Source organism: Zeus faber (assembly GCF_960531495.2).
Source record: "Zeus faber genome assembly, chromosome: 5".
NCBI classification, from domain to species: Eukaryota; Metazoa; Chordata; class Actinopteri; order Zeiformes; family Zeidae; genus Zeus; species Zeus faber.
In genome coordinates this window covers 26,864,331-26,891,851 of record NC_137192.1, presented here as the reverse complement: position 1 = coordinate 26,891,851, position 27,521 = coordinate 26,864,331, and the positions used below count along the sequence as shown (strand labels likewise).

The following is a 27,521-nucleotide window of genomic DNA, read 5'->3' as shown; positions in this document are numbered from 1 at the left end:
ACGTTGGGAGAAGGATGCTGAGGATGGAGCTGCCAGGCAAGAGGAAAAGAGGAAGCCAAAGAGAAGCTTTATGGATGTGGTGAGGGAGGACATGCAGGCGGTCGGTGTCAGGGAGGAAGATGCACAGAACAGAAGGTGTTGGAGGCAGATGATCCGCTGTGGCAACCCCTAACGGGAGGAGCCCAGAGAAGAAGAAGAAGCTCTTCATTATAGTCAGCATAATCATCATATCACATATCTATCTATCTATCTATCTATCTATCTATCTATCTATCTACAAAATAGTTGAGTAGCTATCTGCGTCAACTATCTTCTTTAGTCCCCTTTCCACCTCTTTTTCTGTCAATATCACCTTTTCTCTCTCTCTCTCCTTCCATACCTCTCGTTCACCTCTGTCCTCGACTACAAATTCACTAAGTGCCTATAAATGATGTTTATACAATGTGCTGTAAGACCTTATACTCCACACATGGTGTAACACTAGTCTGTTTTCCTAGTGAAACACACACACGCACACACACACAAACTGTGTGTGTTTATGTGTATATCTGTGTGTGTGTTATTGTTAATGATGGGGACCTTCCTGTCTATGACGTGAACTGTGACAAGAAACTCCAGGAACGCTCTCTCTCTTTCTCACACAAACACACACACGCATGCACGCACACGCACACACACACGCACGCAGGCACGCTCGACTTACACACACACACACACACACACACACACACACACACACACACACACACACACACACACACACACACACACACACACACACACACACACACACACACACACACACACACTTTATGAAAGATGAATGTGGAGGCAACTATAAGATCATCTCTTATCTACAACATGCATTCCCCATCCCTTCTTTTTCGTGTGTTCAAGCATTTTCAGTGGTTGATGTTGATTTCGAGTTTGGAGTTTTTATCCTGAATGTGAGCGTCTGTGTCGCTATGGGAACTGCTTCCATTAAGGACGTCAAAAGTTATTCTAATACATTGCAAGTCTTTTTAAGTGTACAGTATGGCTGCTATTGGAGTTAGAATAACTTAGAAATTCAAATTTTCAAGGGTATTTGAAACTGTTATGTGATTAAATAAGTTCCCAGCTGCAGCAAGCAAGGGCTTGCATCGACCAGGAACACCTCCTGTTAACGTGGGGATAATGTATTTTCTCAAATCTGCGATGCAGTAGTGCATCACATCCTCTGTGATTGTTGGCCCTCGTTGCTGGAAAAGCCAGGAAGTAGTCGGATGCCTGGATGCCTCTCAACAATCTGTGGAGGCAGCCAGGCGTGCTGCTGCTTACTCTGGATGGCACCAGTGGAGCTCGGTCAGAGGCCGCTGGCGCAAGGATGTACATGGTGGGTACTTGGACACTGGGGGGGGGGGGGGGGGGGGGGGGGGGGCTTTGTTTCCATGGTAGCGGTCTGCTTGCTTGCACCTTTCCATAGTAAGTGACAAAATACGACATTTAATTAATGATGATGAACAACATAGTAGAATAATGTTAACAATCAAGAAATATATTTGAATAATAACGTCGGGAATATAGACAATATCCTATCAATCATAATTATTGAAAGTATTATAATTATGATTGACAATATAAATTAACATTAATGATCAGAATTGTCATAGTCATAATCTTGGATGTAATAATAATAATGGTATAATAATGATAATTATAAGATTAAAAATACATACAATAATTGCTGAAACTACATCATGTGATAGAATATAACAACTATTTTATTTTTCAGACAGGAACGTTTGGTGCGCACAGAGGTTTCCGGCCGGACACTTTTCGCTGCGGGACAGACTCTTGACTTGCGCGCTGGGAGCAGGAAGTGGGGTCGGAGCTTCTGGCGCAGAAAAGCCTCAAGGTTCATCCCGGAGGAGACGGCTCAGAGGCGGCTCAGAGGCGGCCCGACTCTTCGGTGCGACTCCCTGACACCGAGACCCGGAGTCATGTACCGGCGACCGCTGCAGTCTGCCGTCAAAGCCCTGTTCAATCTCCCGGCGAGCAGAGCCTGGGCAAAGGTAACACGACGCTCCGGACAATAACACGAGTCAGCGCAGTCATGAGCTGGGAGTTAGGTGCGGAAAAGAAGGGCTGCCTGGATGATTTAACCAGCCTGAAGCCGCCATGTGGCCAGCGTGGTTAAGAAGCTTAGCTAGTCACCTGTGGGCCTGGTAGTTCTGTGTCGAGACACCTGAAGATAAACACAAGTGTGGCGTATTGAGTGGAGCAAAGTGCGTTTCCCTCTACGATAGAGCTGTGGTGTTTGCGTCAGGGAGGGAAGATACTGTGCTTGTTGACCGACTGGATCTATTGTGAGCCAGCAAAGTTTATTTTAGTGCAGATGACGATATGGACTGGGGGGGATTAATGTTGCCTCGGCCCTCTCTTCTCAGACCCTTTAGTATGAGGTATTAATAGTTTCATTAGTTGGATTGATATTGCATTAACTGTATTAACAATTCATTTCTATCTTCTCGTCTATTTAACCTTCAAATCACCGTCTAGGTCTTATATCAAGAAACGTGTCTAACCAGGGCGTTATTGACCTGTCAGCTGGCCAGAGCCTCCCCGGCCCACCTGACGGCATGTCGGAGCCTTTACGTCAGCGCGCAGGTAAGGAAGCACTGCTGACACCTTTTTCAACACCCTAAGTGGCATCAGATACCAAGTATTGATCCAATCCATTACTTTTATCTCTTTTTTTTTGTATTTTTATCGGGTGCTGATACTGATGTCATTCACTCATTGGATTTTGGACTGACGTCGCCGAGCCACGTCCCGATCCAAATGCCATTCCATGGTCTGCCTCCTCGAGAATTCAACTTGGCAAATAATTAACCTGTGAAGCCCAGTTCAAAGCGTGCCATGTCAGCTGTGTTGGTCCTCAAAATAAGACGTCATAATTCCGATGTATATAATTTGCACTGCCACAGGGCTACTTGGAGTTAGGCTTGGGCAAATTTACGATTCAATCAGCGAACGACATTGATGACAGACAATTATTTTTTTTTATCCTCCAGGGAAAATGCGAGCATTGAAACGTTGTAAGTGTGGTTTACTGTGTTTTGAAACTGGAGCGATGAAAGAGAGAGACATGGGGGATGAGGGAGAGAGGGGGAAGACTCTCGCCCTCTCCACTTAGAGTTGTTGAGTAACCACTGGTGATGGGATCTCACGTCCCCGCTCTACAGTCCCGTGCATAGACGTTAAGTGGGGCAGATGCTCAAAAAAAGAAAGAAAAGCCACATGGACCCTGAGCTCCGGTTTCTAGGGATTTTGCCGCTCTGGGCACACGGAGCAGCGCTGCGGACGCAAATCACGGGCGCCTGCGATTGTGCACATTGGGACGACTGTGATCTGCACTCGGCTCCGCTGTGTCTGTATTTTGCTCAGACAATCTTCGACCTTGTTGTGCATTCACACTTTAAACAAAAACAAAAATACACTCGTGCCTGTTACAAATGGGGCATCAGGGGCAAAGGGGCTGGTGCTTGGGTCCATAAAAACTAGATGTTTTCTTTAAATACTTGACTTGTAAATAATAAATCCTGCATGTTAGCGAGGGACTGAGAACGTCTCACCACATGGGCCTTTTTTTTGTTTCATTCAATTAGGAAATTGTTAATCATTTTTCAATTTGTGAATAAATCAAATCAATCAAAACAAAAAAAAATGTTATCATTGGTTTTGTTAAGGGGAACAGACGGGATCACACAGAAATCGCTGAGCAGACAAATTGGAGAGTGTCGTTTTTTGTCTTTTTGTTTTTAGAAAGGTTAAAAATACACTAGTTATTGTGCTTGGGGTCTTTAAAAAGATGCCAAGAAAACGGGCAAAGCTTATCCGGCCACACACACCGAGAATCAAGAACACCGTCCCACGGAGAGCCTCCATTCTTCCTGTGTGTGTCACATTGAAAATGATGTCCAGGCAGTTTTATGTGTTTAGAGTCTAGTTGGCTTGATCTGGTTCCATGCAGTGGAAAAGTGCCATAAAATACAAGTTAACAGGGGAGCTGCAGTTTTTCTGGATAAAAGAAACGATAACGTTTACATTTTAAAGCATTTCACTACATCTACGTGGAGTAGAAAGAAGTTTTGGGAGGGGGGGGGGTGCTCTACTCCACGTAGAAAAAAGAGCTCTGATATCGGAATCAATATCGGTACATACAGTATGTATCAGATTGGAACTAAGACAAAAGTGGATCGGTGCATCTCAGCTTTTATCCAACTGTATCGATTTCTGTGGCTGTAGCGCCTGGATTCCCCCTGCAGAGATTAACAGTCCTTTGTTTTCTGGCGTGCATTTTTCTCTCTCCAGTTCACGTTTGTCAATAAATCTGAAAATCAGATGGTAACTAAATGATGTTACTCCTCTCCCTCTTTCTCTCTACCCCTCTGTCTCCCCCGCCCCCTCTCTAGCTCTATAATGTGAAGGAGACTGCCCAGCACACAGAGGAAGAGGTTGGGGCCTTTACCAAACTCATCGAGGCCATGGGCTTCACCGGACCGCTCAAATACAACAAATGGGTGAGCAACAGACGGGAGCGGCAGCACTAGGTGCTAGTCTGCTGGTTAGGGATAAAAAAAAAAAAATGGTATCATGCTTTCTATAGCTGGGTAATCGTGTATATGAGACCAGATATGAGGTTGATATTGTGACTGGAAATGGTATGGTAATATTTTGATGCAGCTTTTATTTTCATTTTCCTGGTCCTCCAGTGTCGGTCTACTCACGATTGCACTGATCTTTTTGAGCAAAAAGGCGTGTTGTGAACATAACAACAGCGTTTTGAGTTTGGCTGCAGCTGTGTTGTGCAAACGCCCAGAGCAAAATATGACGACAGTTCACAAACCTTTGCCTGTGGTCGCTGTAGATTTTCTTAACTTCCTTTTCTGGTTTATTCCCTCACCATGTCACTAAATACTAGGGATGCTCATTTTGAAAACATTTTTTATGATCGATAGCTGAACCTCGGAAACCATTATCATTGACCATTATCCGACAATATAAAAATAAAAATTTTGATTATGCTTTTTTAATTGGACTTAAAATTGCAATTGCAATTTTAATTATTAATGAGGGGAATCATCAATATATTTTTATACGCGAACACAGCTTTTGTGCGATCGCCAAGAGACGTGGAGCTGTTCCGCATTTGGAGCCGTTCCTCCAAACAAAACAACAAAAAAAATATAAATAATTAATAATTATCGGACACATACAAAAGAAATCCAGTGACGAGCGGAGCAACTGAGAAGTTCTGTTTCTCCAGAAGCCCTTGAACATAGGATGGAAGACAGTCAATGCTGATAACTCGATTGTATAGCCTGTATTTGTTGTACCATGCAACAAAGTTTTGTTACTTTTTTTTTTTCTTTTCATTATATATTTTTAACTAGCTTTAAATGCGTCTCGAGGCGTGTTGACCGAGTTGCACTGGGCTTCTCTGGGCTGAGGAAACCACATGAAGGATCCACTTTGGATAAGTCTATAATAATGCAGTCACGATGCGCTGCCCCCTGAAAGCTGAAGAGTCGAATCATCAGTGGGAATCCCCCGTCAGTCAACTGAGATTCTTCAAGTCGAGCGGTCATTTTTTTTTTTTTTTTTTTTGTCAGTCGGTGTGCAATACCATGACGGGATGTACTGCTTCCAAAATGCACAGGGATAACATTTCAATGGGGAGTAATAAATATATTTTTGTACGTGTGAATCGAACACAGCTCTCCGTGCACCCCGATCGCAGAGAGCCATATTGAGAGCCGGGCCCCGTTCCTCCGAATAAACAGAAAACCGCGTCCGGACGGGGAAAACACTGTTCTGGCACGCCGTGGGCACCCCATCACTGGTGCGCACATCGTCTGTATTTCCGAGAGGAAGACAAACACACAAAATGCGCTCCGATCACCCCCTCTCTCCCTCATACGACATTTTGATTAATTCCATGTCCACCATATTTTCGACTTCTAGCTACCTGGATTTGCAATTGCAAAGAACACTTCTCCCACGCCGAGAAATGTGCAAGTTGCCTTTCGTAAGTCTTGGTCGATAATAGTGTGAATTTCGGCCTTTCATTTCGTATTCTGATCTGTGCAGAGACTTCGACTGCACGTGTTGGCGTTTTCATCTGTTTTGCTGGAAAAGCATTGATGATGTCCTTGAAAGGGCTTTTTGAATCCTGACATTGACATGTCTCAACTTTTGCCCAAAGCACTCCGTTGTGGTGATTTGAGCCGACCAAACCCAAGTTCTATTGAGGGAGGCCACTGCAGGCAGATGAGCCAAAATGACCAAGAATGACACATCTGTTAAAAAGGCAAAATAAAATAGGCAGTGACGAAATACCAGCTAGGCAAAAAAAAGAAATAATAATAATGTGATTAATGAGACGCGTCAGCTGGTTTTCAGCTTAATCAGCCATGACGGGTGAACGGACGACCAGTGATATATTTTCAGATTCTGTGCCGGTCAAATTTTCACGCCCGATACAAAATGTTCCGGTACTCAAACCAGATACAAACGTAATGTAACGTAGTTGATTAGTTGACACTCAAAAAAGAGAGCGAAGGAAAGAAAAATGTCAGTTGTTTGGATGTGCTTCAGGGTAAACAAAGTAAGATTAGATCAATTCTTTATCTATCGTCTGACCATATTCAAAAAATGTGCAGACTACTTTTCTACCGCTGTCACAGTGGAGCTCCACCCATGAGGAAAAGTTAGACTTTTTTTTTTGAGACTCCGTTCTTGATGAGTCACTCAGTTAAACGAGTCGTTGGATTTGATTCAGTTGGTCGAATGCACAGTAAGGGAAGGAGGACTTCCGGACAGTCTGCCATTTCTTTTATTTTTAATTTTTTTGTAATGCTTGCAATTTTCTTTGGAATGGCAAGTGTCATATAAATATAATAGAAATGTATATTTGTGTCTTCAGAGTGAAAGAGTCATTTGAAGTTTGAACTGGACATTTCCATGTTACTTATTTGTTGTGTTCCACTAAAACTCAGTGAGTTACAGGTTGCTTTTTTCTGAACCTTGGTGTCGGAAAATATGGAACCAGTCCCATATTCTGCTTCCATGGAAATCAGTGACCGTTCCATGTTATATTTTATTTTATTGGAACTCTGGGACAGTTTCATGTTCTATTATTATTATTCCATTGTAAATAATGAACAATAATAAACAGCAATCTCACTGTTGTGGTCACTGAACATTGCAGCGGTAGTCGCTATGTGCAACTGTCGAATCACGAGATGTATTTGTTATCGACGTACAGCAGATCTGAAATCGGAATAGGCAGGTCAGACTTGAAAAAAATCTGGAATCTGGATCGGCCAAGAAAATTGCTATTGGTGCATCTGTAGTTGGTAAACATGTTCGGTAACTTTCCGAGATGATGCATTTCAAGGGGTATATCCAAATGAGATTAATTTGCATACTGTATATATTTAGCCGTGGTAGCTCACATACGATGTGATTATCCTCGTTATAACGTTATATCCTCGTTATCGTGGCTACGGTGTGAATCACTGATGGAGTCATTTAGCTGCAGTAGCTCAAACACCACGGAGACTCCCTCTGTTACCCTGTTGTGGTACTCAAAATATTTTCCCAAGGTTGGCAGGTCTGGATCTGGCTTTGACCAAAAAAAAAAAAAAAAAAGAAGCACAGGCTAAACAGGGAACCCCTGCCCGCCTCTTCACGGCCTAGTGGCAAATTCCCCACGGCCTGGCATGGGGCCACGGTTTTGAGAACCCCTGTGCAAGGAGTGTCAGCTCTAACCTAAACACTGGCTGGGTCTGTAGGGACGTGGTGATACGACGCCGCTGTCTGAAGAGTCCCACCCCCACAGACAGAAATATTATTTGGTCCCAGCACACATCAACCCACGCAAAATGCAAAGGTTACTTGCCTTGACTGACCTGTGTAACTTAATGCCTTGCTGAGTTGATGAATGTTCTCACATGTCTGGAGTCATACCCTTGTTTGAAAGGATTTTATTTTTGGCAGGACTTGCAGTTTGACCTTTTGTTTCTTCCAACACATCACGTGTGCCACCAGGCGAGATAGAACTTTAGACCACTGTTACACACCTTACAAGAACGGATACAAGACCGTCTCGCTCCCTGCTTTTGGGAAATCAGATCACGCCACGATTTCGCTCATTCCCGTTTACAGGCCTCTGATCGCGCAAGAATTTGTGGTGATGAGGGAAGTGAAGCGGTGGACGGACCAATCAGAGGCTGTGCTTCAGGACGCTCTGACTGATGTAGACTGGGACATGTTCCAATCAAGTTCAAGTGACGTCAGCGAGTTTATGGACGTAGCGGTGAGCTTCGTGGCTACGGTAGCGGACAGCATCGTTCCCACGGTGAAAGTTCGGATATTTCCAAACCAGAAGCCGTGATTCGATAAATCCATCCGTGGCGCTCTGAATGCTCGCACGGCCGCTTACAACGAAGGTCTTGTATCCGGAAACATGGACAAATACAAAGCGGCGTCATACAATCTGCGGAGGGCGGTGAAGGAAGCTAAACGGACGTACAGAGAGACTGTGAAGCTACAGATGGAGCAACGGGACACCAGACGCTTGTGGCAGGGGCTGCGGAATATAACAATGTACAAGAGCAGCTACTCCCCAGCCACGAGTGTGGACGCCTGCCTCGCCAACGAAATGAACTCCTTTTATGCACGGTTTGAGTCTGGCAACAGCACCGCTAGCTTGCCAGCTAATTGGAGTTACACCGCTGGGGATGAAGAAGAAGAATCTTTAATCGACACACAGCACACCACACTACAACACATGCACGCACACACACACACACACACACACACACACACACACACACATGCACATGCTTTGGATGGTGGCCGGTGAAATGAGGCCTCTGCATTTAACCCATCCTGGCTTGCCCTTCCTGCGGGGGCACAGCAAGGAGCAGTGGGCAGCATTCGTGGACGTGCCCGGAGCGCGTCCATAAATTTGTGAGCGAGCACTCTCAGTGTCAGAGCATGACGTCAGGAGGGCTCTGATGCGGGTGAACACCAGAAAAGCTGCGGGCCCAGATGGCATATCGGGCCGAGTACTGAAGACCTGTGCTTACCAGCTAGCCCTGGTGCTCACTACAATATTCAACATCTCCCTGGCTGAATCAATGGTCCCGTCCTGCTTCAAGAGGTCCACCGTCGTTCCTGTCCCGAAGATCGCCTCTCCTGCCTGCCTGAATTACTAGCGTCCGGTGGCCCTCACTTCAGTGGTCATGAAGTGTTTCGAGAGGCTGATTAAGGATTGTATCTGCGCCTCCCTCCCCCGCACCTTGGACCCGTTTCAGTTCGCGTACCGGCAGAACAGATCCACAGATGACGCGGTCTCCCAGGTACTGCACACCACGCTCACGCACCTGGATGGCTGGAAGGGGGCCTATGTGAGACTGCTGTTCATAGATTATAGTTCAGCTTTCAATACCATAGTCCCCATTAGACTGGCTGTCAAGCTGCAGGAGCTTGGACTGTATACTCCGGTGAGTGCCTGGATCCTGGACTTCCTCTCAGCCCGGCCCCAGGTGGTTACGGTGGGGAGGCACATGTCCAGCTCCCTCACTCTAAACACAGGATCCCCCCCCAGGGCTGCGTCCTCAGCCCTCTACTGTACTCCCTGTACACAAATGACTGTGTGGCCAGGTCCAGCTCCAACACCATCATCAAGTTTGCTGACGACACTGTTGTCGTGGGCCTAATCACCGACGGCGATGAGAAGGCCTACCGCGAGGAGGTGGTTGACCTGTCACTCTGGTGCCAGGACAACAGCCTCCACCTGAATGTCAGCAAAACTGAGGAGCTGATTGTGGACTCTAGGTGTGGATTACAACCGAGGACGCACGCGCCCTTAATGGGACTTCCGTTGACAGGGTGAGCAGCTTCAAGTACCTGGGAGTCCACATCACAGAGGATTTAACATGGACTTTACAAACAGACTCTTGTGAGGAAGGCAAGGCAGCGTCTTTACCACCTCACCGCAGGTGAGGATGCTCAAGTCCTTCTACTGTGGAGCGGTGGAGAGCATCCTGACAGGCAACATCACTGCCTGGTTTGGGAACTGTACTGCTCAGGACAGGCGGGCCCTGCAGAGGGTGATGCCTTCGGCCGAAAGTATCACTGGAACTACACTTCCCTCCCTGCAGGACTTATACACCAGGAGGTGTAGTAACAGGACCCAAGATCCATCAAGAGGTTCCAGGGGGGTCCCAGTAATATTATTACGAGTTCAACTTCACCGTTATTTAATTGACAAGATGTTAGAGAATGTACAATAATGACTTTTTTGATCCTAGTTTCATGGTTATCCCCCTAACTACACTATGGAGGTTTTGACCAAATCATATTTGATTCTTCTCAGATTGGGGTCCCGGAGACCAAATCAAGTGGGGACTGCGGCCCTTTCCCTATTAAATTAAGGTTCCTTGATATTAAAAAGTTTGAGAATCACTGCATTAGAGAATGAAGACTCTATAGAGATTGGTAAGACATGAGGCTTCTGTGTTTCTGGTTTGGGACGGTCCAATAAGGGGATGCGTTTCAGATGTTTCGGGTGTTTCGGTGTACTCTTACATCAATGTCCTTGTGTGTTTGACATGCGCACACACTTCATAAACGGCCAAAGAATTACAGCGATGGCAGGAGGGCTGGCAGTGTCAAAGTTTTTGGCCGAGGAATTCGGGAGGCAGCGTAACCGAGGAGGAATGCGTGCGTCCGCATGCCATCTGGCAACGCACGGGGCTTACTCGCAGGCTTGGCAGAACACGCTTCTCTCACCTCATTTCCTGTTTGGTCTGGAAGGTTCACGTTGCCCTCGACGTTCCTGTTCCCTCCCTTTGGCCACCGCGCTTTCCTTGATTTATTTTATCCTTGATAGGTCACAGCAATATCAGACGTGTTGATAACGACCTGATAGCGATTGGACGCAGTGAAATCATGGATGAGATCAGGAGATCGCAGAGTCGAGGGGGAAAAGAAAAAAATAAAGGTCTCTCCCGTTTAGATGATCCAAATATCCTGATATCATCGAGATTCTATGGAAAAATCACATTCTTGACTCTTGTGCAAATGAACCAAATCAACCTTGAGGTGTTTGAATGGAAACTCCAGAAGTTAGAACCCCTCAGGATAGGTACACATGAGGGATGATCTGATATGCTTGTAAAGCCATATAATTTTAGTACTTTCAAATGTATATTATTTTTATTCAATTTTAACATCAATCCCGATCTTTGGGATTCAAGGTGCCTGATCTCATAAATAATTATGATGATTGACAAATTTAGGTAGGTGGTAGGCTTGGACAGATTTACGAATAAATCGGCGATAGACTCCATCGATCATTTTTGACAGACGACATTGATGACAGATGACAAACACTTTTTATTTTTTATTTATTTTTTTTTTTTTCTATCTGCCAGGAAAAATCTGAGCATTGAAACGGTATAAGTGCAGTTTACCGTGTTCTGAATCTGGAGCGGAGAGAGGGAGCGCGGAGGGGATGGAGGGAGAGGGGCGATGGAGGCTCTCACCCTCTCTGCACAGAGCTGTCGAGTAACCACTGGTGATCGGGTCTCACTTCCGCTCTACAGTCCCGTACAGAGACTTTGAGGGGCAGGTGCTCAAAGAAAAAGAAAAGGCGTATGGACCCCCAGCTCCGGCTCTAGGCATTTTGCTGGTCTGGGAAAACAGAGCCGCATTCGCCACATTACATTACATTACATTCTACGGGCGCGTAAACCCCACATGCGCCCCCGATAAATCTTATATTGCCGATCGCTGCCACCCAGTGATCGGCGATTGGAATGTTGCCCGATCGCCCAGCATAATAGGTGGTCACTTTTTTCATAGTGTTACTATACATACTTTACTATACAATATGGAATGTGCCCTGCTGAGCACTTGAAACATTTCTAATCATTTTATAGAAATAGTAGATTTATTGCTGATGGTCTCATTTTCTTGTGCCTGGAGAGATGAATAAAAACCATTGATCAGTAAATAGTTAAAAATGCCTTGCAGTGCCTCTTAAGGTTCAACAGAAGCTGAAATCTCAATTAAGGATTTATAAAAATAAAAAAAATGTAATCAGTTCATTAAAAATGTGTTTATAATATTATTTTCTTATATCCTCTTTTCTTTACAGAAAATCAAGATTGCCGCCCTGCGCATGTACACGTGCTGCGTCGAAAGAATCAATTATGACGATTTCTTTGAAAGTACGTTGGGGTCCTGATGTTCATGATGCTTATTGTGATTCCACAACAGAGGTTTTAAAAAAAAAACCCACTGGCTTCCAGCCTCGGTATTTTATTTCACAGGAGCAATAAACTGTAACTAATATAGCAACACATGGCGGGAGGCATGAGCACCTGCTTGAAACTGATCTGAAGGTTTCCTGACAGACACGATCACTGACACACACACACACACACACCCTGTAAACACAAGCCTACACACACTATCTGCTCTAGCTTCATGAATGAATCCACGATTTCAGTCTAACGCTCAACTTTAGTCATGGACCTTTCTAACGTGTCAGCGTCTCCCTCATCCGGTGATTGCCGGTTTTTGTCTGGGAAAAGCTGTTGAAGTTCGACATAAATCCCACCTGTCAAAACAACCCCCCCCCCCCAAGCACAATTTGATTTAGTGCTGGGTGGATCATTTAAGTTTAAAATAAAGTCTGCAGATCTGTTCATTTCTGCGCTCGACAAGTTGCAATGGAAAGCCGATCAGTTCGGACGATCTAAAGCTGATCTGAAAGCTTCACCTCTGAACAATCACGTTTGTCATTGTAGAACTAAGCCCCGCCCCCTCCCTCATGGGCAGGTTGCGCTTGTAAACACAGTAGATGCGCGCGTGCGCGCACACACACACACACACACACACACACACACAACACACACACAATGGACACAGAACTGCAGCGTCCAGAAAGGAAACAGACACATACATCCATAGTTTAGTGGGTTTTTTTTTTTTTATATTTAAGTTCCGACCCAAAGCAGACGGTAAATATTCATTGTGTAAAATATGGTGACGGGACGTCCCGACGAAGACGGAAAACACCCCAAGCTTCATTATTTATTTAGACGTGCTTCCCAAATGTATTTTGTTTTTGATTTGATCAAAATTTTATTTTATTGAAATTAAAGCGGCTGCACTTGTTGTTCAAGAGCGGAAATTATTTGATTTCAAGTAGTAATATTCATATTTTTTATTTACTTATTTTTTAAATGGCGTTTACCGACAGGACTTATTTTATTTCGAATATTCAATAAAGAATATTATACTTCTACATGCCTTGATGATGTCATTCTCTATATATAGCCTGCTTATCAATTGTTTTTAAGCTTAATAAACAAAGATAATATTTGACAGGAATCTCTCCCATTTGCCCAGGAAATTTAAATCTTCCAGGACACGTTGACCGGCACCAATTTTTTCTAACTGTGTGTGTGTGTGTGTGTGTGTGTGTGTGTGTGTGTGTGTGTGTGTGTGTGTGTGTGTGTGTGTGTGTGTGTGTGTGTGTGTGTGTGTGTGTGTGTGTGCGCGCGCGCAGAATGCTCCCTCCCAGATACGCTCAACTCGTGGTTCCTGGTTGCCGAGCTGCACGTTTGGTGAGTACCTACATGTAGGTGTATGTGCCGATATGAACTGAACCAAATGCCGAAATAGGCGTCTCCGAGTTGCAAGTGTCTAGACCCCTACTCACAACACCCTCCTGGTTGTTTTAAAGTACCTTTATTGAGTTGGGAGGAGACAATTACAGATGTTATGGTATACCTCTTGAGCGCAACCAAAATAGAGACACAAGATTTAAGGAAATTTCATTACTATTTGTTAAAACAATAATAATAAGTGCCTCCTCATAACATCTGTATCTACGTGGCATGCTGACACCAGGTGTAAACACCCGTCCATTCTGCTTTTATCCACTTGGTTCTCATCTCTCTCTCTTTCTGCAGGATGTGTTTGGTGCGGATGCGACAGGAAGGGAGAGAAGGGAAGTACATGTGCCGCTACATCGTTCACTCCATGTGGGAAGACGTGGAGCAGAGGAGCAAGATCATGGGGGTGAGTGAGGTGTGTGTGTGTGTGTGTGTGTGCGTGTGCGTGTGCGTGCGTGCGCGTTCTTGTGCGTGTGTGTGTGCGCTCTGAGCACACACTATGAAGTTAGTAGAAAAAGCTAAAGAGTAGCATCACTCCACCCTCTGCACACTTTAGAAAAATGTGGGTGGGCGTGGTGTTGAGGAGGGGGTGAGGTTTCAAACTCCCTGCTCAGTAAAATGAGGTTGTTTGGGTGTGGATAGGGCCGCAGATTGGGCAGATTGGACCTTTCTTTCCTTTTTATCCTTTTTTTTTTTTTTTTTTTTCTTTTAATTTGCGATGTAAAGACCCTCTAACGGTACAAATCCAGCGCATTGGCGCAGCGTAGTTTTCCACCGGCTGCGCAGTGAAGCTTCCCAAACACGTCGATGTTGCCGTAGATAGAGGAGTATCGGGAACGGCAACAATTTTAATATTTTTTAACACAGTGTTTGATTATACTGTGACGGGTGGCGGGGTCCACCTGACAGACACATTGAAGGAGACGCAGACCGAACCTCTGTGGAGCCGAAGCCGGTTTTATTACCTGCCGCGCGCCTAACAACTACCCCGGGGTTGAGGTGTCCAGTCAGAAAATAACCCCCTGGGAAAAGCCGTGTCCCTTTTAATCACGGGCTTCTCTTCAGACACTCTCTCTTTCTTTCAACTCATATACAGTGGTCTCCTCACTTCCCTCTCCCTCTTATGCACATTATGACAATGAACTTGAACACACACACACACACACACACACACACACACACACACACACACAGTATGTTAGCAAAATTCCAATCGCTGATCGCTGGGGGGCAGTGATCACCAATAGATGATTAGAACATAATGTAACATGACAAATGCGGTCTCCCTGTTCCAGAAGTGCAGGATTTATTATTTACAAGTAAAGTATCTACACAAAAACAACCAGTTTTTACTAAATGACGTTCCAAATCAACGGGGACACTGTTTATTTTGTTCTCTGAGTTAGGTTTATGTTTTTCGTTTTCCATACAAGTAAGAAACTAAGGAAACAAAATAAATCGAAATCCTTCTCCAAGAAATTATATTATACGTATATTGCTTTCTTATACTCACAAGATTTGCATATAGAGCGGCAGGCATGTGCAGAGGGGAGGCGAATATGCAATAGGCATATTCATGAGGACTGTGTCCTCGCCGCATCTGCAATTTGCACACTGCGGAGCGCAGATCAGGGGCTTCCTAATGCTAACCATCGCGGGCGTGATCTGCACTTCGCTGTGCAGCTCTGTTTGCCCGGAGCGCCAAAATGCAGAGAACCGCAGCTGGGGTTCCATGTGTTTTTTCCTTTTTGTTTTTTTTGTTGTTTGTTTTTAAAGCACCTGCCCCTCTTAAAGTCTCTGCACGGGACTGTAGAGCGGGGAAGTGAGATCGCATCACCAGTGGTTACTCGACAGCTCTGGGGGGAGAGCCTCCGCCCCCTCTCTCCCTCTTCACTTCTCTCTCCCCACTCCAGTTTCTAAACACAGTAAACTGCACGTACACTGTTTCAATGCTCAGATTTTTTCTGGAGTCGATCGCCAATAGACTTAAATCTGCCCAAACCTAGTTTAAGCTCAAAAAGCATGTTCATGCAGAGTACCTTTGAAATAAACAATTTTCTGTGGCTTCTGGCAGGGTTTCTAAATTCGATGCTTCTGCGGTACTTGCAAAATTACATAGATACTATACATAAGTATTGTGTGGCTTTTTAATAATAAAGTTTCACACCTCAGTGGTCTATCTTTCAAGCATCCCAAAAGCAGTGTGTGAACTTAAACTCAGTATTTCCGGTATAAAAAATATACACAGACGTGTACAGCTCAGACTTACAGCTTACAGCTCATTGAAACACTGCTTCATTCCACCTGAAAAGTGATGAAATTAAAAGCTATTTTCTCATGTATACCTGCATGCCTTTGTTATGTCATTGAGTAAAGCAACACAACTGTGAAAAGAGATAAATTATTGCTAAAGAGATCAATTATATTCTAAAATGGCCTGGACAAAAATTATGGGACCCATAACCTAATATTTTGTTGCACAACCTTTAGAGACAATCACTGCAATCAAGCGATTTCTGTAGTTCTCAATGAGTCTTCTGCACCTGTCAACAGGTAGCTTGGCCCACTCTTCCTGAGCAAACTGCTCCAGCTGTCTCAGGTTTGAAGGGTGCCTTCTCCAGACTGCATGTTTCAGCTCTTTCCATAGATGTTCGATAGGATTCAGATCAGGGCTCATAGAAGGCCATCTCAGAATAGTCCAAAGTTTTATTTGTTTCATTGTTGGGTGCTTTTAGCTGTGTGTTTTGGGTCATTAACCTGTTGGAGGAACCATGACCTGCCACTGAGACAGAACTTTCTGACACTGGGCAGCACGTTTCCCTTCAGAATGCCTTGGTAGTCTTGAGATTTCATTGTGCCCTGCACAGATTCAAGGCACCCTGTGCCAGACGCAGCAAAGCAGCCCCAAAACATAACCGAGCCTCCTCCATGTTTCACAGTAGGGATGGTGTTCTTCTCTTTGAAAGCTTCATTTTTTCGTCTGTGCACATAGAGCTGATGTGACTTGCCAAAAAGCTCCAGTTTTGACTCATCTGTCCAAAGGACATTCTCCCAGAAGCATTGTGGCCTGTCAATATGCATTTTAGCAAATTCCAGTCTGGCTTTTTTATGTGTTTCTTTCAAAAGTGGAGTCCTCCTGGGTCTTCTTCCATGGAGCCCACTGTCACTCAAAAAGCGACGGATGGTGCGATCACACACTGACGTACCTTGACCTTGGAGTTCAGTTGTACCGCTTTGGAAGTTGTCCTTGGCTCTTTTTCTACCATTGGCACTATCCTTCTGTTCAATCTGGGGTCGATTTTCCTCTTGCGGCCGTGTCCAGGGAGGTTGGCTACAGTCCCATGGACCTTAAACTTCTTAATAATTTTTGCAGCTGTAGTCACAGGAACATCAAGCTGCTTGGAGATGGTCTTATAGCCTTGACCTTTAACATGCTTGTCTGTCATTTTCTTTCTGATCTCCTCAGACAACTCTCTGTTTGCTTTCTCTGCTCCATGTTCAGTGTGGTGCACACGATGATAGCAAACAGCAGAGTGACTGCTTTTCTCAATAGGCTGAATGACTGATTATAAGATTGAAGACATGTGGGATACCAATTAAAGAAAACAGTTCGTTTGAAATATCACTGTAATCCAATTATTTTTAATCTTTTCTAAGGGGTACCAACAAATCTGTCCAGGCCATTTTAGAATATAATTGATCTCTTTAGCAATAATTTATTTATTTTCACAGTTTCTTTGCTTTACTCTATGATGTACCAAAGGCATGCAGGTATACATAAGAAAATAGCTTTTAATTTCATCACTTTTCAGGAGAAATAAAGCATTGTTTCAATGAGCTGTAATGGTACCAACAAATTTCTCCACGTCTGTGTATAAATTTCTATCAAAGTAACGGAATTATTCTGAAAGACAGCCTGCCCTAATCACTTCCCTGCTGAGGCAGAAGATTTTCACGCTGAAGGTTTTGAGGTTTGAGGCTCATTAGACGTTGACTCAGGTCTGGACGTGGAGTCGGATATCAGGAAGAGAGGCTCGGCTCTGGAGGCCTCGGGTTCCACGGCGATGATGATGATGATGATGAGTTTTTGTAGCTCTTGCAGTTCGCTTTCTTCAGGGTCGTGCATGTTTGCACGCGCACGTTCTTTGGTACTTAAGCTGACAAAAAGCAGCCCCCCCCATGCACAGCTGTGAAAACAGCTGGAGTGCCACCACCACCCCACGCAACACACACACACACACACACACACACACACACACACACACACACACACACACACACACACACACACACGGTGATCTCACACGCTGCAGTCGTTTCTCATCTTGGCTCGTTCTCTGTCACCTCCGAGTGAAGCGGCGAATGTAAAGACCTCACAGCGTGAACTGAGCGTAACCTTGGCTCCCGCTCAGCCTTCTGCCTCTGTTAGCTTCGCGTGTGCGCGTGTGCGTACGTGTGCACGTGTGTGCCTGCCAACATGGCTGTATTTTGAATTTGGAGAACCACTACAAAATATTGCATCAAGGATCCGAACGGTGCCTCAAGGTCACAATTTACAGCAAATCTCGTTTCCTGCTTCCCCTGTTTCATTTTCTGAACCACAGTGTGGGTTTAGTAATTAAATGTTACATATGAGCTATGCCATGGAAACCAAAGAGTTAGAGTTCGTTTTAGTTTTTTGTGTTTTTGGAAAGTACGTCAGACAGCAAAGGGAAATCAGATGCTGATGGGGTAGACAGGTCAGTGCAAGTACGGTCCAGGTGTAGTCTGACAAGACGGGTCTTCAGTCAGTGGCTGGAGGGGAGGGTGGAGGAGGAGCGGAGTGGGAAACCTGACCAGGGGTCCGAGATATGGAGGAGCAGTTGGATGGACGGCCTCGTAGGGGAGCACTGGCGTCTGATATCTGCTCCGAGCGGGGATGGGGAAGCCAGGGAAGTGAAGGAAGGAGGAGAGGGACAGGATTTCGGTTGGTGAAACACTGGACAGCTGCTGCGTTCTGGACGCTGTGGAGGTCCGATGGAGCAGGCAGGAAGTCGGGCCAGGAGAGATGACAAGCACCTGAACCAGGACTTGTGTGGCATCCCTCGTGAGCTCTGGCCGTGTTCAGGAAACCCTGCAGGACTGAGTTTTAGGCTTATGCAACTCTGCCTTTTCTTTGTTAACCGTTCATACGTCTTACGTAGCGTTCTCACCGAATCACCACAACAAACAGGTGAATCATATTTCAACGCAGGTGTCACATGTATATTCTGGATTTTCAGTCAATCGTCCTATACCTTGGATTTGCATAAAAGCTTGAGAAACCAGGCAGAGGAGGAGAGGGGCTCTCCTGTCACTCTCAGCCGGAATGCCAGTCAATTTAAGAGAACACGTTATTAATCCCCGGGGGAACATTCAGGAACTGGAAACAGAACAATACCGCTCTACAACCGTCTCCGGGAACCTCCTTCGCAGAAGAGAGCGGCAGCTGCGACACGGTGGTGGAATGGGAGGGAGATCCTGCTTTTAAGGTCACGCCCACGAAACGATCCTCACGTCTCTCTGCGGCGTGGAAGGGCCTGGTCTGCAGCGCCTCAGAAGGTTCCTCATCAAGCCCGACTCCAGCGCAGCACATGTGCTGAACACGCACAGAACCAGTGATTGGATCTGCTCTCGGGTTTCGTGCTGATTGTGGCGAACAGAAGTGAAAACACTGGTCAGAGTCTCCATGTGGACACCTGCTGCAGCGCTCTGGAGCCAGAGCAAGTCCGTTCTAATTACACCAATCACTTTCCCCTTCACTTCTCATTTTTTTTTTTTTTTTTATTTTTTATTATTATTTATTTTTTATTTCCTTTCCCTCATTTGTTACTTATTTTTTCCATTTTTATTCATTCCTATTCACATGGATTTTTATTTATTTTTATTTCATTTTAAGCGTTGCCTTTCCCACATGGCTGGTAGGGATGGGGGGTCTCTGAACAATTCAGAGAATCACTCTGTCATCTTAACTTTTATAATTCTCTTTCAGACAATTTGATCACATCTGCAGCGTTTCTAAAACGTTATCTCGTGGACAAATATTTAATTGCCAATCCACACCAAACAAAACAAAACAATTTAGAATCGAATAATAATTGAGGACAAGAAATGGGCAAAGTGAATCACCAGGTCTTAGCCCTAGCCCCAAAGAAGACATGGGTTTTGACACAGGGTTAGACACTCCTGCGGATGCCCCTGAGCGAGGCGTGGCTCAAGATCTGGTGTTGGTCCCCAGGTGCACTACCCAGCCGCTCCACTGCTCCTAGATACCCAAGATACCAGGACGGGTCGACTGCAGAGAAATGATTCCCCCCGATTCCCAGCCCTGGTGCATGACTTGCTGTGTACTTTGCACTGGCTTGGATTCAGCAAGTTGCTCTGGCCTTCGCTGGATGTCGCCACGCCTGAATCCTTTTGCAGATTGAGTTAAGCACCTCATCGGCAGGTTTCTGAACAGGACGGGAATGTAATGATCAGCAGCCGGTGCGAGTCTGAAACTGTCAAGAGGTTCAACGCTCGCTAATTTACAGTCACCGCTTAAAGTTTGCCCTGCTTACGTGCTGAAACCGCCGCTCAGCTGCTGGAGCGACGGGGGGGGGACTGCGTGCTCTCAGCCTTGTCTTCTGGCGACCAGATGAACGTTGTCTGTCTGCACGTGGTTTGAAGAGGGGGGAGCAGACCGCCGGACGACAGGGGGGCGACGCTCGTTCACAGCGTGCCGACTCGATGTTGGACGGCGCCCGTCTGTCATTTGAGTCTGTTGAAGTTCCTTCCTTGGTCGTGTTGGATGCTTAATTTGTCTCTTATGAATGCTTATCGTTGGAGATATCCTTTGAAAATATGCAAATAAATGTTTTTAAATCTCTCTCTCTCTCAGATCGATGCCATCCACAGGAAAGAGAGTATGAAGGCCATGACGGAGAACTTCTATGCAGCTATATTTGGATACGATGAGGTGAGATCCTGGAGTGTATCAGAGAAGAAGTGTGTTTCTACTCAAACTATTTTACGTTAAACATATTTGGGTGTGTGTGTGTGTGTGTGTGTGTGCGCGCGCAGGGAATCCTGTCTGATGACTGCGTGCTGGCTGCCGCTCTGTGGAGGAACCTGTTCAACCGTCAGTGTGAAGATCCGAAACAGCTGGAGCTCATGGTGGAATACGTACGCAAACAGGTAAGTATTTTATTCATCGCAAATAAAAAAAACGGCTTCAAACTGCTGGAATTTGCGCGAAAGTCACCGGGAACCATATTGCAGAGGTGTCCAAAAAATAGGGGGAAACCAGTGTAGTGAAACTAGGCGGTCAATTCAAATAAGTGAAATAAAGTAAATGGAACATGAAAAGGAGCTGACTGGAAAGAGGAAACAGATTGAGAGGATCAAACAACCAAACAACGTTATCGTTCTTCTCCTCTTCCTTCCCCAGATGCAGTTCATCGACGCTCTGGACGGGGAGGACCTCCTGCTGACCGGGGAGGTCAAGTGGCGCCCCCTGGTGGAGGAGAACGCACAGAGCATCCTGAAGGTCTCCAGCCCCACCTACAACGACGCGGGACTCTGAGAGCCCCCCCCCCCGCGCCTCACCACACCACCTCCCCTCCTTCCTTCATCCTCCTCTTCTCTCCTTTTTTGTCTTTTCCTTTTTGTTCTTCTCTGTCTTGTCAGCCCCCCCCCCCCCCCCCAAATCTTTCAATCCTCTACTTTTTTCTTCCTCTTCTTCTTTCCCTTTCACCCTCTTCATCCTGGAGGGGTGACAAGGAGAAGTTTTTAGTTTTTCTTCCCCTCTTTCCCAGTTTTCATTTCCTTTCTTCTCCTTTGGGTTCTGTATGCTTCATCTCTCCTCCCAACACGTTCGTCTTCCTCTTCCTTTCTCCTCGTTCTCCCTCGCTGATAACATGGAAACACCTCAGGGTGTGGGAAAATAAGGAGAACTTTTTCGTCTCGCTCTCCTCTACCCGCCGCTCCCCGTTCACCCGCCACTTCTCTTCCAAGATGGCCGCCACTACAGGCCTGATAGACAGTGAGGGTTTTTTTTTTTTTTTGTTTCCTTTTCCTTGTTTCCAAACCAGATTTTCCTACACACACGCACACACGCGCATCCTACCACCCCACCAGAAAGAGAAAAGCCCACCAAAAAAGAACAAAAAACGACATAAAAACCAGTGATCGATCACCTACATCCTGACTTACCGTGAGTTCAGAGAGCCACTCCCACTTCCTGCCAACAGGGGCACGATACAAACCAACACGTACGAGCAAAGAAAAGAACAAGAAATGGTTTCACTGTATTTATGTGTTGTCTTTTTTTTTTTTTCTAAATTGCATCGATGTATTTATACCACATTTTAATGTACTGTACCTTCACACTCTGAGGCTGAAAGCGTTCCTCAACGGTTAACGCTCTTCCTCGTCTTTTTCCCATGATGCTCTCTGCTCTCTGAACCGCATGGGGTTGTGGATGTCCAAACCTTAGTTGTCACCCCCGACCACCACGTCAAAACAATGGAGGTTTGTTGTGTTTTTGTTTTTAGAAACTGAATTGAATAAACATCCCGGGTGTATTGTGATCCCGAATCCTGGCGTCTTTTCAAATGACTGCTGAGGTTCTGTCAGACGGGTGGACAGTATCCGATCTCCGAAGTGACGGACAGTCAAGAGAGAGATGGACATTTTCTACACGCCGAGTCCAACTCTCCTGTTGAGCTCTGAGGTTCTCGGTGAGAGTTTGGCTGTTTCTTGAAAAGCGTCTTTTTAGGAAACTGAGGAAAAAGCGCCAGACCTGAGGAGCCAGCAGAGCATCGGCCCACGGCAAGGCGGCCTTCGTAGTTTATTATTACTCAAAGGGTCGACGGCCGCGGCGACGACAGACGCCCTGTACCTGTTAGTACCAGCTTTCAGCGGCAGAGCCGTCGGCGTCTGGAACGCGCCGCGCGCACAGTCCCTCGCTCGTCGCGAAGACGTCACAGGAGGCACAAAGTCGTCGTCCCCCCCTCCCCCGCTTGCGTGTGCAGCTCTGGGGGGATCCCTCTTTCACGCCCCTTCTTCTTCTCTGGGTTTTTCTTTCCATTCCTTGTCATCGGAAGGTTTTCCTCTGGGGTTTTCTTTGCGTTTTGGACTGAAGGCCTAAGGTTACGGTGTGCTGGCTGTTTTTCCACTCCCTTACGTCTGCCCGCAACAGCCCTGAGAGACTGGCTGTAATTAGGAGCTGTATAAATAAACTGGACCGACTCCTGCTTTCTCCAAGGGGCCCTGCTAGAGCCGGCTGGCACCGCACGCCCAACACAGGCGTGTAAACTAGATTTCTCTCTGGGCTAAGCGTGTTAAATCAAAAACGATATTAGTAGTCAATGAAAAGGAATGGACCCGATGGACACACTGAATGGAACAGTACGGATTCATACTTCCAAACAGTGTTTTCCGGAGTCGTGCGGCGGTTGAACTTTTATCTCTGTGGCCTGTTTTCATGCTTCACTGTCAAAAACTTGAGACATTTGACTTTAAAACACCAAAGTGTTTTCCAAAACATTTAACACAATCGAATGTCCCTTATTGGTCAAGAGGCGAGGTTTCCCACAGGGTTTCCCCATTCATTCCCACAATTCACTGACCCAAGAGCACTGGGTGTACACTTTGGCGTCTGTATTCTGGACTCAGGGGTTTTGACGGGTAGGTGATCAGACGGTCAAGCTGGTCACTCGCTGAAAGAATAAAAACGGACCTTGGGGCGGTTGCCATGGCAACAGTGGTGTCCTATGACTACACAAATGACAGAGCCCACGTGTGTGTGTGTGTGTGTGTGTGTGTGGGTGGGTGGGTGGGTGGGTGGAGTAATGAAGTACAAGGACTTACGTTTTTCGAGACTTCTACTTTTACTCCATTACATTTCAAACTGTGCATTTGCTTTAGATTAACAGAGGAGTTTGATCCAGAAGGGGGTGATTTCACGTGCAATTTAATACAAGGCTAAACTGAAATCACGTGAATTGACTAGAACATAAACTATACAGTAGTTTACGCCTTCCAATGGCTTCATTTTCACGCTGCAGTTCTCTCTGCGGCCGGCGGGGGGCGCCGTTTCCCGCTGTTTACAACGCAAGTCCGTCGTGATGAACCAGGATCCAACATCCTGCTGCAGGCGCGCCACGCACCGTAGAAGCAGACGGGGTGATGCAAATTATAGTCATTAACTATTTGTGTGGCGTCCGTGCTATAAGAAGAAATACAGCACAATTAAATCAAGAAATGAAACGCAATGCGTGATGATGAAAATTCAAGTGAAAAATAAACAAATTCCGCGTTTGAACTAAGGAAGCAAGTGTGGAAAATCAAAATGCGTTTTGAAAGGTGCGTCTGTGACAGCCCCTATCGAAATGCATTTCCTGTACCACGACGCTCCCTCTTTCTAAATTATGTTTACCGCTGTTAAACACGACACAAGGTATAAAATCTTCCCCCGGTTTGCAGGTTTGTTTTTGTTCAGCCTAAAGTGAGACATCCCACAGTGGGTGCCTTGAGTCTCCAGCTGTTCATCATCACCTCACATCTGTCCATGAATCACTCTCCCTCCAACAGGGTTTGACCAACACATCAAGGGGAAGCGTTTTGACATAAGCCGTAACACCTGGCTTGGCACCCTGGCGACCAGGCCCCGACCAGAAAGTGTTTTGGGCGACCGATCAAATGATCTGTAATTGGTCGGCTACAATGCTCAGAACCCGAAACGTGGACGGAACAACGAATCAGCAGCACGAGCGTCATGACAACCTTCTCTGACACCAAACCTACACGGGCCAATTCGTTTGCATGCTCATGCTTCTACCCTGTTTGTAAACAAGTAGAAATGTGTGTGTGTGTGTGTGTGTGTAATCTAATGTCATGTGAGTGTGAGTCATCTGTTCATTTCAGTTATTATAATAGACATGCGCTTACCATGTCGCAACGATGAAACTGGTGCATATACACATGCACACACACATTATTTGAATCATGAACCTCAACTGGTATTTTACCTTCATGAAGCTGCAGCATGTGAAGCCCTTTATAAATCCTTTAATCTAATTCTCATCTCAACACAAATAGGGATCGCTGCACACACACACACACACACACGCATGCACACATTCTTGTACTGGTATCAAAGCTAGGTCTGAGTTAATACATCTGGTAAGTCAGGAATTGTGTTCCTGGTGTACTTCAAAACCCCAAAAATAGTCAAATCAGACGCCGGTCCTGACCAGTAAAGTCAAACACACACACACACACACGCAGCAGTTGTGCGATAAAGCAGTTCAGTGTGTCGTAAAGTTGGAGATAGAGACACATGCTGGCTTCCTCTTTTGATATTCCTCTCTGATATTTCTCTCTCTCTCTCTCTCTCTCTCTCTGTTATTCTCATTCCTTTTTCTCTCCCTGGCTCTCTCCACGTCTGGCATGCACAGTCTGACCTTTGTGCATGGTTTGGGTTTTATTCTGTTAGAATAAAGAGCTTTTCGGAATTTAGTTCTCTCTCTGTCTCTCTCTCCATGTGTCCCTCTGGGATTGCAGTTCATTATGGGAAAACTCCCCCTGCTTCAATGTTCCTCTTTCTATTTACCGCAGACCGAGGTCAGTTTGTCATCCGTCCAACACTCAGAGCTTCTGCAAAGAGGAGCTTCTCTAAACTATAAGTCAACAAAATGCTGTGAAGCTCAGACAGAAATAAGTGCTTAAAGAAGATGGATTGTGGATAATGGATGGATGGATGGATGACAGGTGGATGGCGGATGGATGATGGGTGGCTGGAAGGACAGATGGATGGATGGTGGATAATCGATGGATGGATGATGGATGGAAGGATAGATCATGGTGGCATGTATGATGGATGGCTGGATGGATGATGGGTGGATGGTGGATAATGGATGGATGGAAGCATGGATGGGTAGGTGATGGTTGGAAGGTGGATGGATGGATGATGGATGGATTGCTGAGTGGATGGGTGATGGGTGGATGGTGGATAATGGATGGATGGAAGCATGGATGGGTAGGTGATGGTTGGAAGGTGGATGGATGGATGATGGATGGATTGCTGAGTGGATGGGTGGATGGATGATTGATGGGTGATGGATGGATGGATGGATTGATGGGTGATGGATGGATGGATTGATGGGTGGATGGATGGATGGGTGGGTGATGGATGGATGGATTGATGGGTGGATGGATGGATGGATGGATGGATTGATGGGTGATGGATGGATGGATGGATTGATGGGTGGATGGATGGATGGGTGGGTGATGGATGGATGGATTGATGGGTGGATGGATGGATGGATGGATTGATTGATGGGTGGATGGATGGATGGGTGATGGATGGATGGATGGATTGATGGGTGATGGATGGATGGATGGGTGATGGATGGATGGATGGATGGGTGATGGATGGATGAGTGATGGATGGATGGATTGAGGGGTGATGGATGGATGGATGGATGGATGGATTGAGGGGTGATGGATGGGTGATGGATGGATGGATGGATGGATGGATGGTTATGTACTAGTCCTCCCCCAACACTGTACTCTGCTCCCATGGAGCTTGCATGGGCTTTGCATGGGTTTCCTCTTGAAGCTCCAGTTTGTTTTTGTGAGTTGACAGGTGTGACCCATAGACCCATAAAAAAAATAAAAGCCACCATCTTAATGTGAAACAGAACCAATATACATTGCTATTGACACCGTAAAAGCTTTCTAATTTCTCCACCGACTTCCAGGTTTTCTGAGGCAGCGTCCATCAGCCGAACTGCAAGGTACTTGAAAGCACCAACACCCAGCACTAATGGTCGCCGCTTGGTGTGGCCCTGGGATGGACTGGCGTTCTGTGTCTCACATTACTTTTCCCTGGGTGAAAAACATGAATGAAGTTTGCTCTTTTGTGTTTCATGCTTTGTCGCTGCGGTCGGTGTCTGAAGTGTATGAGCTGCCGTAGAAGTGGCCCAGTTTGGGGATTCACCTCTCCACCATTGTATGCTTTCACCAAAACCTGTTTGACCAATGTTTCCGTTCCAAAAAGGGTTTCTCTTGGTGTGTGTGTGTGTGTGTGTGTGTGTGTGTGTGTGTGTGTGTGTGTGTGTGTGTGTGTGTGTGTGTGTGTGTGTGTCTGACCAGATGCTGGTCTGTGATATCAAATACGGAGCATTTCAGTAGGAAGTCAATGTAGACTGTCGTATCTTAAAAGATCTTCTCTGATCTTCTCTGGTCTTATCTTATCTTAGCTTTATCTCTTTTGAAAAGGCACAGGAGCCAGCAAACACGCTGGCCTGCAGCAGCGTGACTCAGCTTGTGTTGCCGTAGTCATTATCCTTGGTTTTGGAGGTGTGTAGCAAGTTGGATAGCGTTCAGATCAAGACATTCCTTTGCAACAAGAGCCTCCTACACACACACACAGACACACGCACGCACGCACACGCACACACACACACAAGCAATAAGTCAATGTGGTATGACACCATTAAGATTATGCTGACATTATGCAAATGCCCAATGGAAAAACACGAGCTGAAGAGGTACGCACACAAAAACACAGAAATTAGTCACATGTGTGTGTTAATGTCTGTCACTGGAGCAATGAGTCACATTTTGTTCCTCAGTAGATTAATATTTATTTTACATTCAGTTGACTGAGTTTGTGTAATTTCGGTCAATTTAGGCGATGAAGGAAATATTTTACACCCAAAGAAACAAAAGCAAAAATTCTCCTTCTGAAATCCCAAACATGTTGTACTA

The 27,521-nt window shown here is 45.7% G+C and overlaps 1 protein-coding gene across 1 annotated transcript; it reads left to right on the top strand.

Moving 5' to 3' along the window:
• Positions 1 to 1,854: 1,854 nt before the first annotated feature.
• On the top strand, positions 1,855 to 22,333 carry uqcc1 (ubiquinol-cytochrome c reductase complex assembly factor 1). Its single transcript, XM_080001236.1, has 9 exons — positions 1,855 to 2,054; positions 2,542 to 2,649; positions 4,458 to 4,565; positions 12,218 to 12,290; positions 13,637 to 13,694; positions 14,043 to 14,151; positions 20,644 to 20,721; positions 20,826 to 20,939; positions 21,193 to 22,333. The coding sequence occupies exons 1-9, from the start codon at positions 1,983 to 1,985 to the stop codon at positions 21,325 to 21,327; spliced, it is 855 nt and encodes a 284-aa protein (XP_079857362.1). The 5' UTR covers positions 1,855 to 1,982; the 3' UTR covers positions 21,328 to 22,333.
• The last annotated feature ends 5,188 nt before the right edge of the window (positions 22,334 to 27,521 follow it).